Source organism: Vidua macroura, chromosome 1 (genome assembly GCF_024509145.1).
Source record: "Vidua macroura isolate BioBank_ID:100142 chromosome 1, ASM2450914v1, whole genome shotgun sequence".
NCBI lineage: Eukaryota > Metazoa > Chordata > Aves > Passeriformes > Viduidae > Vidua > Vidua macroura.
The window spans coordinates 63012975-63027268 of record NC_071571.1 but is presented as its reverse complement, the minus strand read 5'-3'; the positions used below and the strand labels follow the sequence as shown (position 1 = coordinate 63027268).

Genomic DNA, 14294 nt, shown 5'->3' with positions numbered 1-14294 from the left:
AATTATTGATCCATAATTGGTTGTTATAACGAGGATAATAATACCTACACATATGTAGACAGAGGGAACAAAAATGAGGAAATCACTATCCTTTGACCAAAATTGTAAGTTGATGTTTCAGTTTTGATGAATTTAACCTATTAAAATTGGGAAGTTTGATTTTTATTTTTTTTAAAACATTTCCCCCTTCTTTTTTAAAATTTTCTTTTAGGTAACATGTAATTTCTGAAAATTTACCGCTTCTCATCATCTTCATTTCAGTACCTAGAACCAGTGTTTCATGAAAAATATTAGTATTTTTTGCAGGAGGATTTCTGTTAGGAGATGAATTAGGTGTTAATGCAGTGTTCCCAAGTACTTTGAAACTAGACCTGAAAATACTGAAATATAGTCTTTGCAATAAGGACAGTGTCCTCTGGCTGTCATTGCTGTCATAAAATTTACTGTGCTTTAAATAAGAGATCCCTCAGCTCAGAAAGGTCTCAGTCTTGAGGCAAAACTATTAACAAAAACAAAGCTAAGAGCATATTATTGTCTGTGTTTTCAGTTGGTACATTTAAAATTTTCTTCCCATTTTATAAAGAATATATGTGAGAGGGTGACTGTATTTAAAGGACAAGACTTGTTATCTTACTATTGCAAAATATTTTTGAAAGGCAGTTTTTTCAGAATTAAGAAATAGAAAATGTTCTGTTGGCAATAGGATATTGATTCTACTTTAAAATTTTAAGCATTAAGGGTACAGTTTTGAAAATCTTTCGTTAATACCAGGTTGGTCTTCATCTTAGCTGAGAGACATGGTTGATTTATTGTTGCTTATATGAGTTCTGCTGTTTTCTCCACCCGCCCTTTTTTTTTTTTTTCTCTTTTTCAATATTTATTTTAAAGGACTGTGTTTTCTGAGAATATGTTTATTTACCAGCAATTGTAACTCCCTCAGGGTGGCTTTCTAAAGGCAGTGTGTCAGAGTCTCTTCTGCTCCTCTTGTTAGGATGGAGGAGGAAGTTGTGCTGTAACTACCAGAGAAATTCTAGTAAACCAGAGCTTGTTTTGATCTGCATTTGAAAAATACAGGACTGAACTTCCACTGTTCTTTATTTATTGCCTGATTTGGGCAGAAGGAAAGGAAGGGCAACTTCATATCCTTCTTACCATTTGTGATGTTACTGTGCTTCTGTATTTCTTTAAAGTAATTGCTACTTTATAATTGCTACTTTTTAAACACATATATATAATGTGGGTTGAGGCCTTGCCATAGGCTGTGTGTAAGGCAAACCATAATGTCACATGACAAGGTGAAGGAGCTCTTTTGTGGAACGGGGAAACTCTAGGCAGTAATAAACCTGCCAAGGGTGTAAAGTACCTGAAGCACATAATGATGCATTACAGAGGTTCACAGCCAGTTCCCCTCTGGTGGTTTCCAAAGCTTACTCCTTTGTGTTTGTGGTGTACTCACTTCAAACTCAAGTGCTTGTGCAGTGCAAAAAGAGACATCAACTCTCCTATGTAGTTATTCCTCACTTTTCATTTCTAGTTGCTGAGAAGTAGGATGTGTGACTGCTAATTGTTTTGAGGGGATTATGGGGGAAGGAAAAGGAGACACAAGGGGCAATGAAAGATTTAGCCGACAGCTTATGTTTTGGGACCCATGAATGGATGTAGGTAATGGTAGTGTTTCTTCACTTCCTGAGCTGCGTACAAGAACATACAAAACCCTTGCTCCCTGTGATAGTTGAATCATTGGAATGGTATATTTTATTTCATTGACATTTTCTGGAGTTTTAAGATGCTTAATCTCCAAATGATGCTATGTATTGGAACCCCTGGTCAGGTTGCTGGGAGTTTATAGATCTTAAGAGGCTTCACAAAGCCCATGTATCTGTGCTTTGAAATCATCAAACTTGCTGTGCAGACTGAAAGCACAGGGCCTAATTCACATATGTATTCCATTAAATGCATACAATATGTTGGGGAAGATGAAATAGCAAGGCCCTATAAATATGAGGGCCTGGCAAAAGAATCAGAGAATACAGATATCGAGATGAAAACGAGGTTTGAAATACCAAACCTTCATTACTGAGCATCCCGAAAACAATAATGCAATCCCCCCTTTCTGATAGATCCTAAGGTCAAATGGAATGTCCTGTCTCACCCCCCAATGTGTGGTTCATCCCATACCTGTAACCCTCCCCTGAAGTATCCAATGTCTGTAACCCCATTGGCCCAAGTCCTGTCCCAGCCCACCTTGAAGCCCCCTAATAAGGTGTGGCCGAGGGACCGGACGCTCTCTCTCTCGGATCTCCCTGCTGGAACACCCACCTGGCACCATCTCTCTCCCTCTCTCTCCCCCCGCTCTCCCAGGGCCTGCCACGAGTTGCGGCTAGCAACTCTAAGCAGGGCCCTTCATCCTTTACAATAAACCATATGCTCTAAAGACCGGGCCTCAGAGATCCTGCGTTACCACCCACCCAAACCGTCCTGGAGTCCAGCAGTCCCCGCACAATAGCTCCACAGGTGAGTGAATCCTGAATGAGAACTCCAATTCTCCTTCCTTCTCTATCTTTCTCAGTGTAACATCTAGCATCAAAGACCTATCACCTTCTGCCATACTCCCATCACCCAAGGGAAGTCTGTCATGCCTAATCTTTCATCTGCACAAACGCTCACAACCAATCCGGTGTTGCTACTCTGGAAGGCTGTAAACCCCCCTTTGCTGCAGCTCTCTTGAGTCAGAAGGTGCAGGTCCCATGCGTGGTAGGGCACTGCAGGCCCTTCAGCCAAGGTGAACCTGAAGTCACTGCTCCCAGGAGAGGTATATAGCTATGAAAAGCCCTCTGCCAAAGCTCGTTGCATTCTCCTGACCTCCAACTAACCCTTTTCCCTGGCTATTCTACTGTATAAGGCAAGCTTTAAGTAATTTTCTTTTCATATCCAGTCTGAAACTCTGGAATGTGATTAGTGGGAATGCTGAACACTCCCAGCAGCAGCACGTAACACTAGGAGCACTGCAATAAAATAGATGGTGCAGCATAAAAAATGCTAAGTGCATTACAAAAAACAGGCACTTTATTTCTCAAGCTCTACACCTGTAATTGGTATACACTTTTAAGTTTAATGTACCTTATTCCTTCATTTGTAAAATGCTTCACTGAGCAGAGCTTCATCAGTGCCATTGTGAAAGGAAATCACTGGAACCTTACCAAGATGCCAAGTGTCCGTACATCCGTACTGCTTTGGCCTCATAAACGAGGAAGATGGTATTTCTGTGGTTCAGTTCATAAAAGTTTCAATGATGTTTGCAAAACAGAGATAGTGATACTTGTCTACCTTGCAGCATTTATAAGGCCAGACTGCATTCAAGATTGCGAGCCTGTCTGCTGCCCTTAAAACAGAGCCTTGCATGAATGCAGATATCCAATATGTATTTCATGAAAGCCAAATTTGATGGAATTTTACTCTGAATTATTTGAATTAGCAGAACTTCTTGGAAAGCATGCTGGAAACCTGGGAACAGGTGGACACTGTTCATCTGTAATTTATGGCTAAGAATAATTTAATACAAATCTCAGCTGGTCGGCTTTGGCTTTTTAATTCCCATGTTGATATTCATATAGGACACTTGAACCTGGGAAGTCAGAAAAGAGTGTCAGTTAAACACCTGCTTTTAAACTGAAAATTGGATGTGCAAATAGAAAATGTTCATTTCTACAGCAGTTATGTACTATGCTATAAATCAAAGGGTGTAGCAGTTAATTTAGATAAGAATTATCTTTCAGCTGTGTCACTGTTCAGTAATGAAAATCAGTTGTTTATGTGCATCTCTGGGGTAGTCACCTTCCCTTAAAGTTTGTGTAGATCCTCCTCTCAGAATACATTCCTAACCCAGAGCAATGCCCATTACCATGGTCGGTATTGTCAGCAAAGATTTTAAACATAGATGTTATCCCTCTGAAGCCAGGGTGGCTAGTCACATGCCTTTTGAAGTTACGTATTAAGCCCTAGATTTATCTTGCCTAAGTGCTGTAATTTGAGAGTCTGTTTTGCTCAGCTCTCTTTATGGTCAATGACGATAATTATCTCTAAAATAATTTAGATTTTTAGAAGACATGAAGTGCCTTTTGAAGCCCTGTATTTCCCTTTTACTGGCTTTAGAGAGGGGATAGGCTGAGTAGTCTTTTAACATCCAGCATTTGGCATAGATCCCTAAACAAGGTGAGATGAAACTGAGAGTTGGTGAACTGGAGTTAAAATCTTCAGGGTTATAAACAGCATGTTCTAATTACCTCAAATAGACTATTTTATCTATGTAGTGACCATTTTGTTTCTTAACAATGTCAATGAGAATCAATATATAGGGTTTTTCCAAGATGAGAAAAAAAGATTGTTTTACTTCAAGTAGCTCTGTATAGATATTATGCTTACTCCTAGGGTGTTCATATTGGATCTTAGGAAAAATTTCTTTATGTAAAGGGTGGTTATGCATTGGACCAAACTAGTCAGGGAAATGGTTGAGACACAATCCTTGGAGGTATTTAAAAGTTGTGTAGATTTGGTGCTTAGGGATATGGTGTAGTGGGGGGTTTGGCAGTGCTAGGTTATTATGAATACAAATGATTGCTGAGCTGCACTTATGCCTAGCTCTGATCCCACCAGGAAGGGTCAAAGATTTTTCCTGGCCTTTGTTTCAATTTAGCCTTCATACTTTGATAAAACTCTTTATCCTTTTTATCCTTGCTTTTTCACCAGACAGTTTCCCTCAGCTTTCAGCTCTGTTCTGCCTGTGGCTCTTGTTCACCTCCTAAAGGAGAACCATTTGAAGTGGACAATGAGGTCCAAAATGTACTTAACTATGCTGGAACCAAGGTCCCACAAGATCTATGGAACCAAGTGGGGTGCACTAACCACACCCAGCAGTGGCGTCCTGCTGTCAGTCCTGGGGGGTTGTTTTTTTGAGACAGTCTGCAAAGAAATGTTGAGGAATGGTGTTGCTTCCCTTCATACACCACCAGGATGTCTTTCTGCTTCATGGACTTCCTCATGCCTGATGGAGAGAGACATTATTGGAGCTCTGCTCTGAAGGTTTACACATATCTTAGATACCAGTCCAGAATTATCCATAAGGTTAGTGAGACGTGAGGAAAAGCATCCAGCAGACCTTTATATATTTGAGAAAATTTCATTACTATGACTTTGCAATTTTTTTTACTTTTTCATCCCCCCCGCCTCTTTTCTTTTTCCCAAATAAGAGTTTTCTAAACCTTTCCCTCTTTTCACTTTAGGTTCACCTCACATTTTCTAAGATACTTTTATCTTCATAACTGCAGACTGGAAGCATTCCACATTTTCTTCTTGAGCACCTGGGGGCTTTAGGGGGGCTTGGGGGGCTTTAGCCAAATAATTTCCAATATCAAATGAAAGATATTTAACGTGGGAAATAACATGTAAGGCAGAACAAACATTCATTTCTGGGTGCAGATTGCATTGTCTCTCAGACCTATAATTTTAATTACTTACATGAGCCATCTTCTTGACAGACATATTGAGAATAATTTAATTTATCCAACCAAATGAGGATGCAATATAATAGTTGGTGGGTTTTTTCCATCTTTATTCAACAGGGGATTTGGAGCAATGCAAAAATTCCTCAGATGCACAATGCAGAAAGTAATTGGTGGCTCAGGTTATGAACCACCCAGATTGCTCATATTTTAAATTACTAAAATGGTTATGAACATAAACAGTCTAGTAGTGAGACATATAGCAATAATGTTTTAGGTAATATAACACAGACTTTGCTCCCTGTCTGTAGTGTAGTTTTAGATGTGTATACTTCTATTTTCAAGTGGATTTTTTCTGTTTATTTTTAAACATTTAGTAGAAAGTACATATGTTAAATATCTTGAGTCATAATTTTTAAAACTATCCAAAATGGACATATACACAAGTATGTAAATATGCATGTCTTCCATACAACTGCTTATGTGTGCTTTCTGTACAAGTTGATTGCTAGATATATATGTCTGTAATGTGAATGCTTGTGATTCAGAAAATTATTTAAATCCATTTATTTTTTCAATAAAAATATTAAAATGCAGATATTAGCAATAATATAACTTAATTTCTAGAATTAATAATTAATATACTGTATTAAAAAATCTAAAATAGTGAACATCCCTATTTTAAAAGTCTGTATTTCAAAAGATTAAAAAATTAGAAAAATAAAAATACTTTGACATGGACTTGATCCAACACCCAGATGAGGAAAGAAACTGACTTCAGTTGGGAATTTAAAATCAGACTCCAACGATAGGTGAGGTTTTTTTTAACTTCTACTAGACAGATTGGAAAAATGAATGTGAGGCAAGATTGTGCAGTCTTGTATTTACAGGAAAAGACAAACTCGGTGGTTTAGGGCAGAAAGACTTACTGGCTTTGATACAAGGGATCCAAGTTCCAGACCAGGTTGTTGCAAACCAGGTTCTTGTCTTGAAGCCTCTGCAACTTGTGCTTTTCTGCTGGTTTTAGAAACAAGCTGGAAAAGAAACTCCAAGGGAAAGACTGCTAAAATCATACTGAATCTAATGTAATGTACAGCTTAGAGAACCAGTGTTTAAAAAGGAATTATGGAAAAATTACAAACAAACTGAAGTGTGACAAGTTGGCTTTTCTGCAGTGTGTGTAAATATCTATAGTCGAATTACATAGAAGAGGTGGTTTGGATGAAAGCTCTGGAAAGAATCTCAGCTTCCAGAATTCCTGAGTGTTTAATTTTTCAGTGTTAATGTTGATTCCTCTTAGTTTATATGCCAAAATCTCAGCAGTGTGTTGGCCATTGACTTTAAATAAAGACTAATACATCTATTAAGAAATAATTGAACTATTTATCTCATTTTTGGTGAATTTTGGCAAATGTAATACTAAAACATAAATTTGTTGTCCTTATTGCAGACGTTGTATAATGATCATTAAAGATTATTCTGTGTTGTGAATAGCTTTTCTCTCCATTTCCAAACACAGCCTGCATCAAGTTCAGGAGAATGTCTTGTTCTGTTAAACTTCACAAAAGTATTTTTTATTTTCTTCCTATGTTCCAGTGTCTTTCCCCTCCAGTACCTCATTCATTTTCTCCCCTATATTCTACCCTGACAGTATCCTCAGCTTTTTGTTGTGTTCTCCACCATCCACTATTTTGCTGTGGAGACTGGGGTGAGGGAACGCTTTGGCTGTTTGAGCCATCCAGGTGCTGAGTGCCTGGTTCACCATTGCCTGTCATGGACCACGAACAGCACTTAAGGCCTAAACTCTTTTCGAGCAATCTGGTGATTATTTGCCAAATTTATGGGAACTTGCCATTTTTGAGGACAAAATTTGGTTTAAATTCAGTGGTAAATTTTAAAGTTACTTTTGGCAGATTGACTAAGATCCACAGAGAATAAAAATTGGCTAAAAACACAGCCCAAAATTCTTCACTACCCCTTAATCCAGAAGAAGACACTCTTGAAAGACTAGTTAATATGAAAGTATGTCCAGTTGTTGACTACTTAGGTATTTACTTTCTGACTTTTTTTAGGTTCAGCAGATAGATCGTGTAGTAGAAGTTGTGGAGGAAACTATTAAAGGTAAGCATCACGCTTGAACTAATTGCAGCTAATTGGAAACATTTAAGCGTTAGCAGAAGTGTTGCTGGTGTGTTCTTTTTCACCCTGATACTTGCTTTGTGCTCTAGCTGAATGTTTGGACAGTGCTGTTCTTTGTCATGTATACTTTGTATAAGTGATAATTTCAGAGATCTTTCCTATACGGAGCTCTGTGGGCTGTTGGTTTCATAGGTAAATAATCAAGAGGAGACATCAAGAAATCATTTCATCAGTGTAGGTTGATGTAGAATATTGTATAAGTCTCCTGCACTATTTTAATTGAGTGTTACACTTCTACTTCCTTTTGTTTAGTTCTCTGGTATTTCTTCTTTTCCGATGCTTTGGCTTACCTCCCTGAGCTCTTCTCAGCAGGGCGGATAAATTATCTTCTGGTTTAATGTTCTTTTGTAACTCTGTTCCTTGTTCTCTCTGGCTTTGTTTGTGTGTGTACTCTTAGTACTTTGCAGTGAAGGAGGGAAAAAATCCAGTATTGTTTCTGCAGCCTGACCAGTAAACATTTGCTGTTAAATAAATAAATTTGTCTGGGTCTTTCTGGGTTACCTAGGTTTGTCTCCATTACTTATCAGGCCATAAAAATTACTGCTCCATGAAGCTTTAAATTACAAGGTTTAGTTTAATTGGCTGCACTTTCAATATAAACAAGTGTCTAGTCCACAAGACATTGTCAGTAACTTTAATGCCGGAATATGATTTTTTTTGAAGTACAGGATGAAAGTTTAAAGCAGTGCAAATTTTTAAAAGGAACAAAAGCTTCTATCATGAAATTGTGTAGTGTGGTGTAAGGCTTCTAGAGCTTGTGGTTTGAAGACCTTAAGATTTCATGTTGCTTTGAATGCTTTCAGGAGTGAAACCTGTACTTTTATGTCCTCCCAACCAAAATTTTTCCCAGATTATCCTTAACTTACAGCATCTATTTTTGGGGAGTAGAACCTACTTTGCCATACAAAGAAAGAAGAAATACATTCAGTACATATTTTTTTATTTAATAAGCCAAACTCTGTTCCCAGAAACATCATGGTGTTCATGACAATATGTTGGAAATTATGATGCTTCATGATTTTTACAACGGTATTTTATATCCCTATCTGCTTTTTCCCAAATTTTACTAGTTCTTAAGGGAGTAAGATGATAACCTGGGTCAGCATGCCCTCCCTTTACAAAAATGGGGTTTGTAATATTTATACTGACTCCAGATATTACTGCCAATTTTTTGATAACATAATTACTCAGGTTATGGTGACTGAATGTTAAAGAGTACATATAATCTAGTAGCAGCTGTTAAAATAATGATTTTAACTGAATGGATTTTTCTATTGCATTTTAAACATTGATATAATGCTGGAAAATAATGTTCATAGCAATGTTAATGAACACTTAAACTTTAAAAAGTGTGAATTTTTGGAAGGATTTTTGTTCCTTTCTAGCTTACTAAAAGTGATTTGAATTAGAAGGAGAAAGTGAGCTGCTGAATTCCATACATAGTGCCAATTCCATCAGGGATTTCCCAAAAGGTAATGGAACACAGGATGTCTGAAGTTTTATTGGGAAAAAAATGAACAAAAACCAGCTCTCTGTTTTGAGAGAGTCAAACAGAGATGGTCAAGAAACTGAGACTGGATCATTTCTCCTCATAGGAGAGCCTGGCAAGGCTCAGGGAGGGGGAATCACATCAAAGTATATAAATTCCTGAAGAGAGGGTTCAAAGAAAAGTGAGACAGACTCTTTTCAGTGGTCCACAGAAAGGACCAGAGGCAACAGGCACAAAAAAAGCACAAGAGGTTCCCTCTAAACACCAGGAAACACATTTTCGCTGTGAGGATGACCAAGCACTGGCTCAGGTTACTGAGGGAGGTGGGTGGTAGAGATTCCATCCCTGGCTGTATTCAAATCCTGTGGATATGGTCCTGGGGAACTGGCTCTCCGTGTCTCTCCTTGAGTGAGAGGGTTGGACAAAGTGGTCTTCAGTGGTCCTTTCCAACTATAACTCATCTGTGACAATAAAACTACAATTGGAAGGAGAATCAAGTTGGCAGAGTTCACAGCATATGATAATGGCTTACTTTGGTAAAAGCCAGCAATAAGAGGAGCGTTTACTTATATTTCTTTAATTTACTTCAAGAAGCTGCATTATTTTATGTATTTTGGAATCATCTACTAATGGAGAAGAATGTGAAGCTCTTTTTTCTTTGTGTTTTATGAAGAGTCTAACTGTGAACTTCCATTATCCAAGTGAAATGAAATACTTTAGATAACAGGACTGTTGATTGGAGTATTTTATTATAAAAAATAAATACATGGTAGGAGATTAAATTAGTGTTTGATCAAATGAAATATAGTCCTTTGTCTTCACGAGTCTACATTGTTGGTAACAGCTTCTGAAGCTGCTAATGCTTTCAGGAGATACAGGTGGTGTGGGACAGGGGATTAAATAGGAATTCTGAATTCAGAGCCAGCTTACACCTGTGACTTTTAAGTTGACTGTCATAGCTGTATGACACAATTTTTTTCACCTTTTTTTTTTTTAAGAAAAGCTAAAGTTTGCATGGGTGGAATACTCTTGTAGTGTGGTTATATATATATTGAAAGCTTAAAAAATATTCTATATTGAATGTTTAAAAAAAATTCGACTGAGTAAGTGGAACTTCATAGTGTCTATCCTCTGTAGGACAGCTCTGTAGATTGGTCGGCCTAACTGAGTTGTCTGGATTTTCTGTCCAAATTCCTGATGCTAGTTTTAAGCCTAAAAGTCTAGCTTTCCCTGGCTTCCCATTTCTTAAGTGGTATCTTAGTTCTTTCTTGGATGCTTGAATTTTGTAGTACACAGTTTACAAAAAGGGAAAGTTTGCAGAAAGATTTTTTTTCCTTATCCATTTTTTTTCCTAATAGTCATCTTTTCAGTTTTTCATAAAAATGGCTTTCCTGTTGGATTTGGTTGAAAGCTTGCTGCACTCCCAAAGAAAATTGATTTCTTGGAATTATTTAGAACTCTTTGTATGAAATATGAAAGGGTTTCTTCTAGCTTTATTTCTCATTGTTAAGGTCATTGTCAGGAAGACCTTTTCAGAACAATTCCATTTTGCTTGGTCAAGAGATAGTAGTTTCAAGAAATATATCTTTGTGGTGGTCTTTACCACATATGTGTGAAGACAGTGTAATTGTTAGTTCCCAACTCTCCATTGATAAACACCTTTTATGTGACCTTATCTTTTTATCCTGCTTCATCAGAAAATGGAAAAGAAGGATGTGCACATTTGTTGTTGCACTGACAGCTAAAAGAGAGAGAGACTTTTAAGAGGCTTAGTAATTTCTCATTTTTATGCCATCCTAGCTTTTATCACAAGTATTGAATTGAATCTTTGAAATTTCGTAATTAGCAGGTAAATTAGCAGGTAAATTGTCACTTCCAGAAGTGATCTTCAATAGCAGTGCAGTATTTGTATGCAGGTCATGTCTAATTAATATTTATACTATGTCCCAAGATATATTTTAACTAGAGGCATCTTCATGTACTTTTCATATGATATGGTAATTTTTAATCTGAAACTTCTATATTGCCTGTGAGGAACTAGACAAAATAATTCATTCACAGCCTCAGAACTGAGTTTCTCAAAGTGATGGCCACAATTTTGTAGCCAGTGTGTCTCTCAGTCTTCCTGATAAAACAGAATGATTTTGTCTTGCAGGGTTCTGATTTAACAGTTTAGTAAACCTTGCTTCATCTGCACATTACCCAAATTTTAAGTCTAGATTACAGCAATTTTTACAGCACTAGGGCAACATACTCTCTCATGTGCTTAGTTTTCCAGTACGGTGTTATGATGACATAGAATGTTAGGAAAATCTTGCTAAGGCATTGTGGTGTCTGTGAGCTAGGCCTATAATTATAGGCCTATAATTGATGTGTGTTGCATCACTTAGTAAAATTTCTGTACAGAATATAAAAGTTATTTGGGATGACCAGTATGGTCAATGGTATGCCCCAATAAGCTTAAGATTTGTCTTTGGTGGGAGCTGAAGAATGTCTTTATAGTGACCGCTCAAGTCAGCTTTTTATGAATCACTCTAAAATCTGTCTTTAAAAAAAGCCTGTCTGTGTATACAAGCTTGGCTATAAACAGTTTACAGTAGGCAAGAGAATACATTTGTTCTGTATTTTAAAGGAGAAATGCTTAATGGAGAAATTCCTCTTTTCTGTCTTTGAATTTAGGTCTTCAGAGATTTAGGTTTTCCCCCCTTCCTTTCTAGACACGCTTTCAAATCCCATGTTATTAAGGGTTTGTGGGGGTGGGAGGTGTGGGACCAGAGTATTTGTGTACAGTCTGCTATTAGCTTAGGCCTTAGGGAGATGAGGGACATAGGTTGAATTTAGTTTAGTCCACATTGTGTCTGTCTAATGCTTTCACAAAACATAGTTTTACAATGGGTCATTAGACCTGATTATAAAAAACAACCGAAGGAAATTACTTCAGGGTTGAGCCCTTTATACTTAACATAACCTTTCTCAGTTTCAGTCACCTTGACCTATCTGGTGAAGTTGTCCATCCATTCCCAGTTTAAACATTGACCATTATTTGCTCAACTGTTTAATTGTCCTCATGTGGTTAGCAGTTATGGATTCATGATAGTTGCAGTGTCTGTCTGTATGAAAAAGAGATCAATGATACCTATATTATATATAGGCTGCAGTGTAGAATTTGTACTGATTGTCCACCTGAGAGTGTGTGTATATATATGTATCTGTATGTATATGAATGCCAGAATATTAAATAGCATTTGTATATGATGCTTGATTTCACTATAAACTGCTGGTAACAGTAGATGAAATAGTCTCTTTTCGATTTCTATGACTGTGGGAAGAGTAGCCTTGACTTAAGAAGTTGATGACAGGCCAAATGAAAAATAAAAATTGGAGGAGTCGGGAGTTCCTATTTGGGGAAAAGTATCATTTGGCTCCCAGTCAGGAAACTGACTGTTTGTGCCAAAATGCAGCTTAAGGAGGGTCAGAGGGAGGGTAGTGGCCTCATCAAGTCCCTGTTTCTGTTTCTCTCTCCTTTGAAAGGACATAGAAAGGGGGGTGAAGGGGGCAATTTTGGGTGGGTTGTTTTATATATTTCACTCTGTGGTGGGTTGACCTTGTCTGGCTGCCAGACCTCCACCCAGCTGCTTTCTTGCTCCCACTCCTCATGAGGGCAGTGGAGAAAATAAGATGGAATAACTCTTGGGTCATGATAAGGACAGGAAGATCACTTACAAGTTACTGTCACGAGGAAAACAGACTCGACTTGGGGGAAATTAATTTAATTTATTGCCAATTAAAAATAGAATAGAGTGGTGAGAAACTATAGCTACCTTCCCCCACCCCTCTTCTTCCCATGCTTAGCTTCAGTCTCTCATCCCAGACTCCACAATCTCCTCCCCCTAAGTGGTGCAGAGAGATGGGGAGTGGAGGCTGCGGTCAGCACAGTAATACAGCCCCTCTGTGCTGATTCTGCTTCTCCACACTGTCCTCCTGCTCCAGCCTGGGGCATTCCTGTGGGCTCTGGGGATCCAAGCTCCAGCAAGGGTCCTCTGCAGGGGATGTAGTCCTTCAGGAACAGGCTGCTCCAGTGTGGGTCCTCACAGGCTTCGTGCACTTACTGCCAGGAGCCCTGCTCCGTGCTCCTGCTCCGTGCTCTGCCGCAGACTGCGGGGGATGATCGGCTTCGCTCTGCTCCTCTCCAGCGGCTGGCTGTAGGGAATCCAGTGGGGCACCCACAGCACCTTCCTCCTCTTTCTCCTCCTTCTCCTCTTCTCTCCTTGCTGCTCACAGGGCGTTCCCTCATGCTTCTTTCCTCGCTGCCAGGCAGTGTTTTTCCCTTTCTTACACCTGTGACAGCTGTGGAGTTCCACAGTGCCCTGTGGCAGGGCTTTTGGAGCCCAGGTGGAGTTGGCTGTGTCTGGCACTTGGCAGCCCTGCCCTCTCCTCTCAGAGGCCCCTGCAGCCCCCTCCACACAGCCCGAGAGAGTACCACATCCCTGTGATTTTTAGGAGGTAGAATTGCCTTTTAAACTGAGGTTGTGGGAAAATAAAGGCATTAACTGGAAAAACTGTGTTCGAGGCAGTTTGGGTAATGCCTTGAGCAACCTGGTCTAGTGGGAGATGGACCTGCCCATGGTGCAGGGGTTGGGACTAGATGATCTTTAAGGTCCTTTCCAACCTCTTAACTTAAGAATTCTTTGATTCTAGGAACTTGTGTCAGGGGCTGTGTTTGACAGACATAAGAAAGTTGGGTAGGATTGAAATAATGTTTCCAGTGGGAATACACAGAGCTACAGTGAGTCAGGAACTTGGGGCCATGACTGTGATTAAAGGATTCACCCATCAGTAATTCGTAAGAGTCAGTCACTGAGATTAACGGCATAATGTGATACATGTCACCTGCCTCTGTTTTGTGTGCCCTGGATTGGAAATTTTGGAGATATTGCTATTTAAACAAAATTACAATTTTTTTGTTGTCATCAAAGCATTATGGGTAGAAAGAGTGTCATTACTCAAACAAGCCTTTTTCCCCCCCTTCTGTTATTTAAGAACTACTTTGATAACAAGCATTGGCTTATAAAAGATCTGGCTGGAAGGTGTCCCACTGTATGGATTTT

The 14294-nt window shown here is 38.8% G+C and overlaps 1 protein-coding gene across 4 annotated transcripts in view; it reads left to right on the top strand.

Annotated features, from left to right (window-relative positions):
- The window catches only part of CDKAL1 (CDK5 regulatory subunit associated protein 1 like 1), a 378840-nt gene that overhangs the window by 120287 nt on the left and 244259 nt on the right, over positions 1 to 14294 (top strand). For all 4 annotated transcript variants that reach the window (XM_053971531.1, XM_053971541.1, XM_053971551.1 and 1 more), the window contains one exon: positions 7571 to 7619. In XM_053971531.1, coding sequence (XP_053827506.1) covers positions 7571 to 7619 — 49 coding nt within the window. The remainder of the gene's footprint in view (positions 1 to 7570; positions 7620 to 14294) is intronic.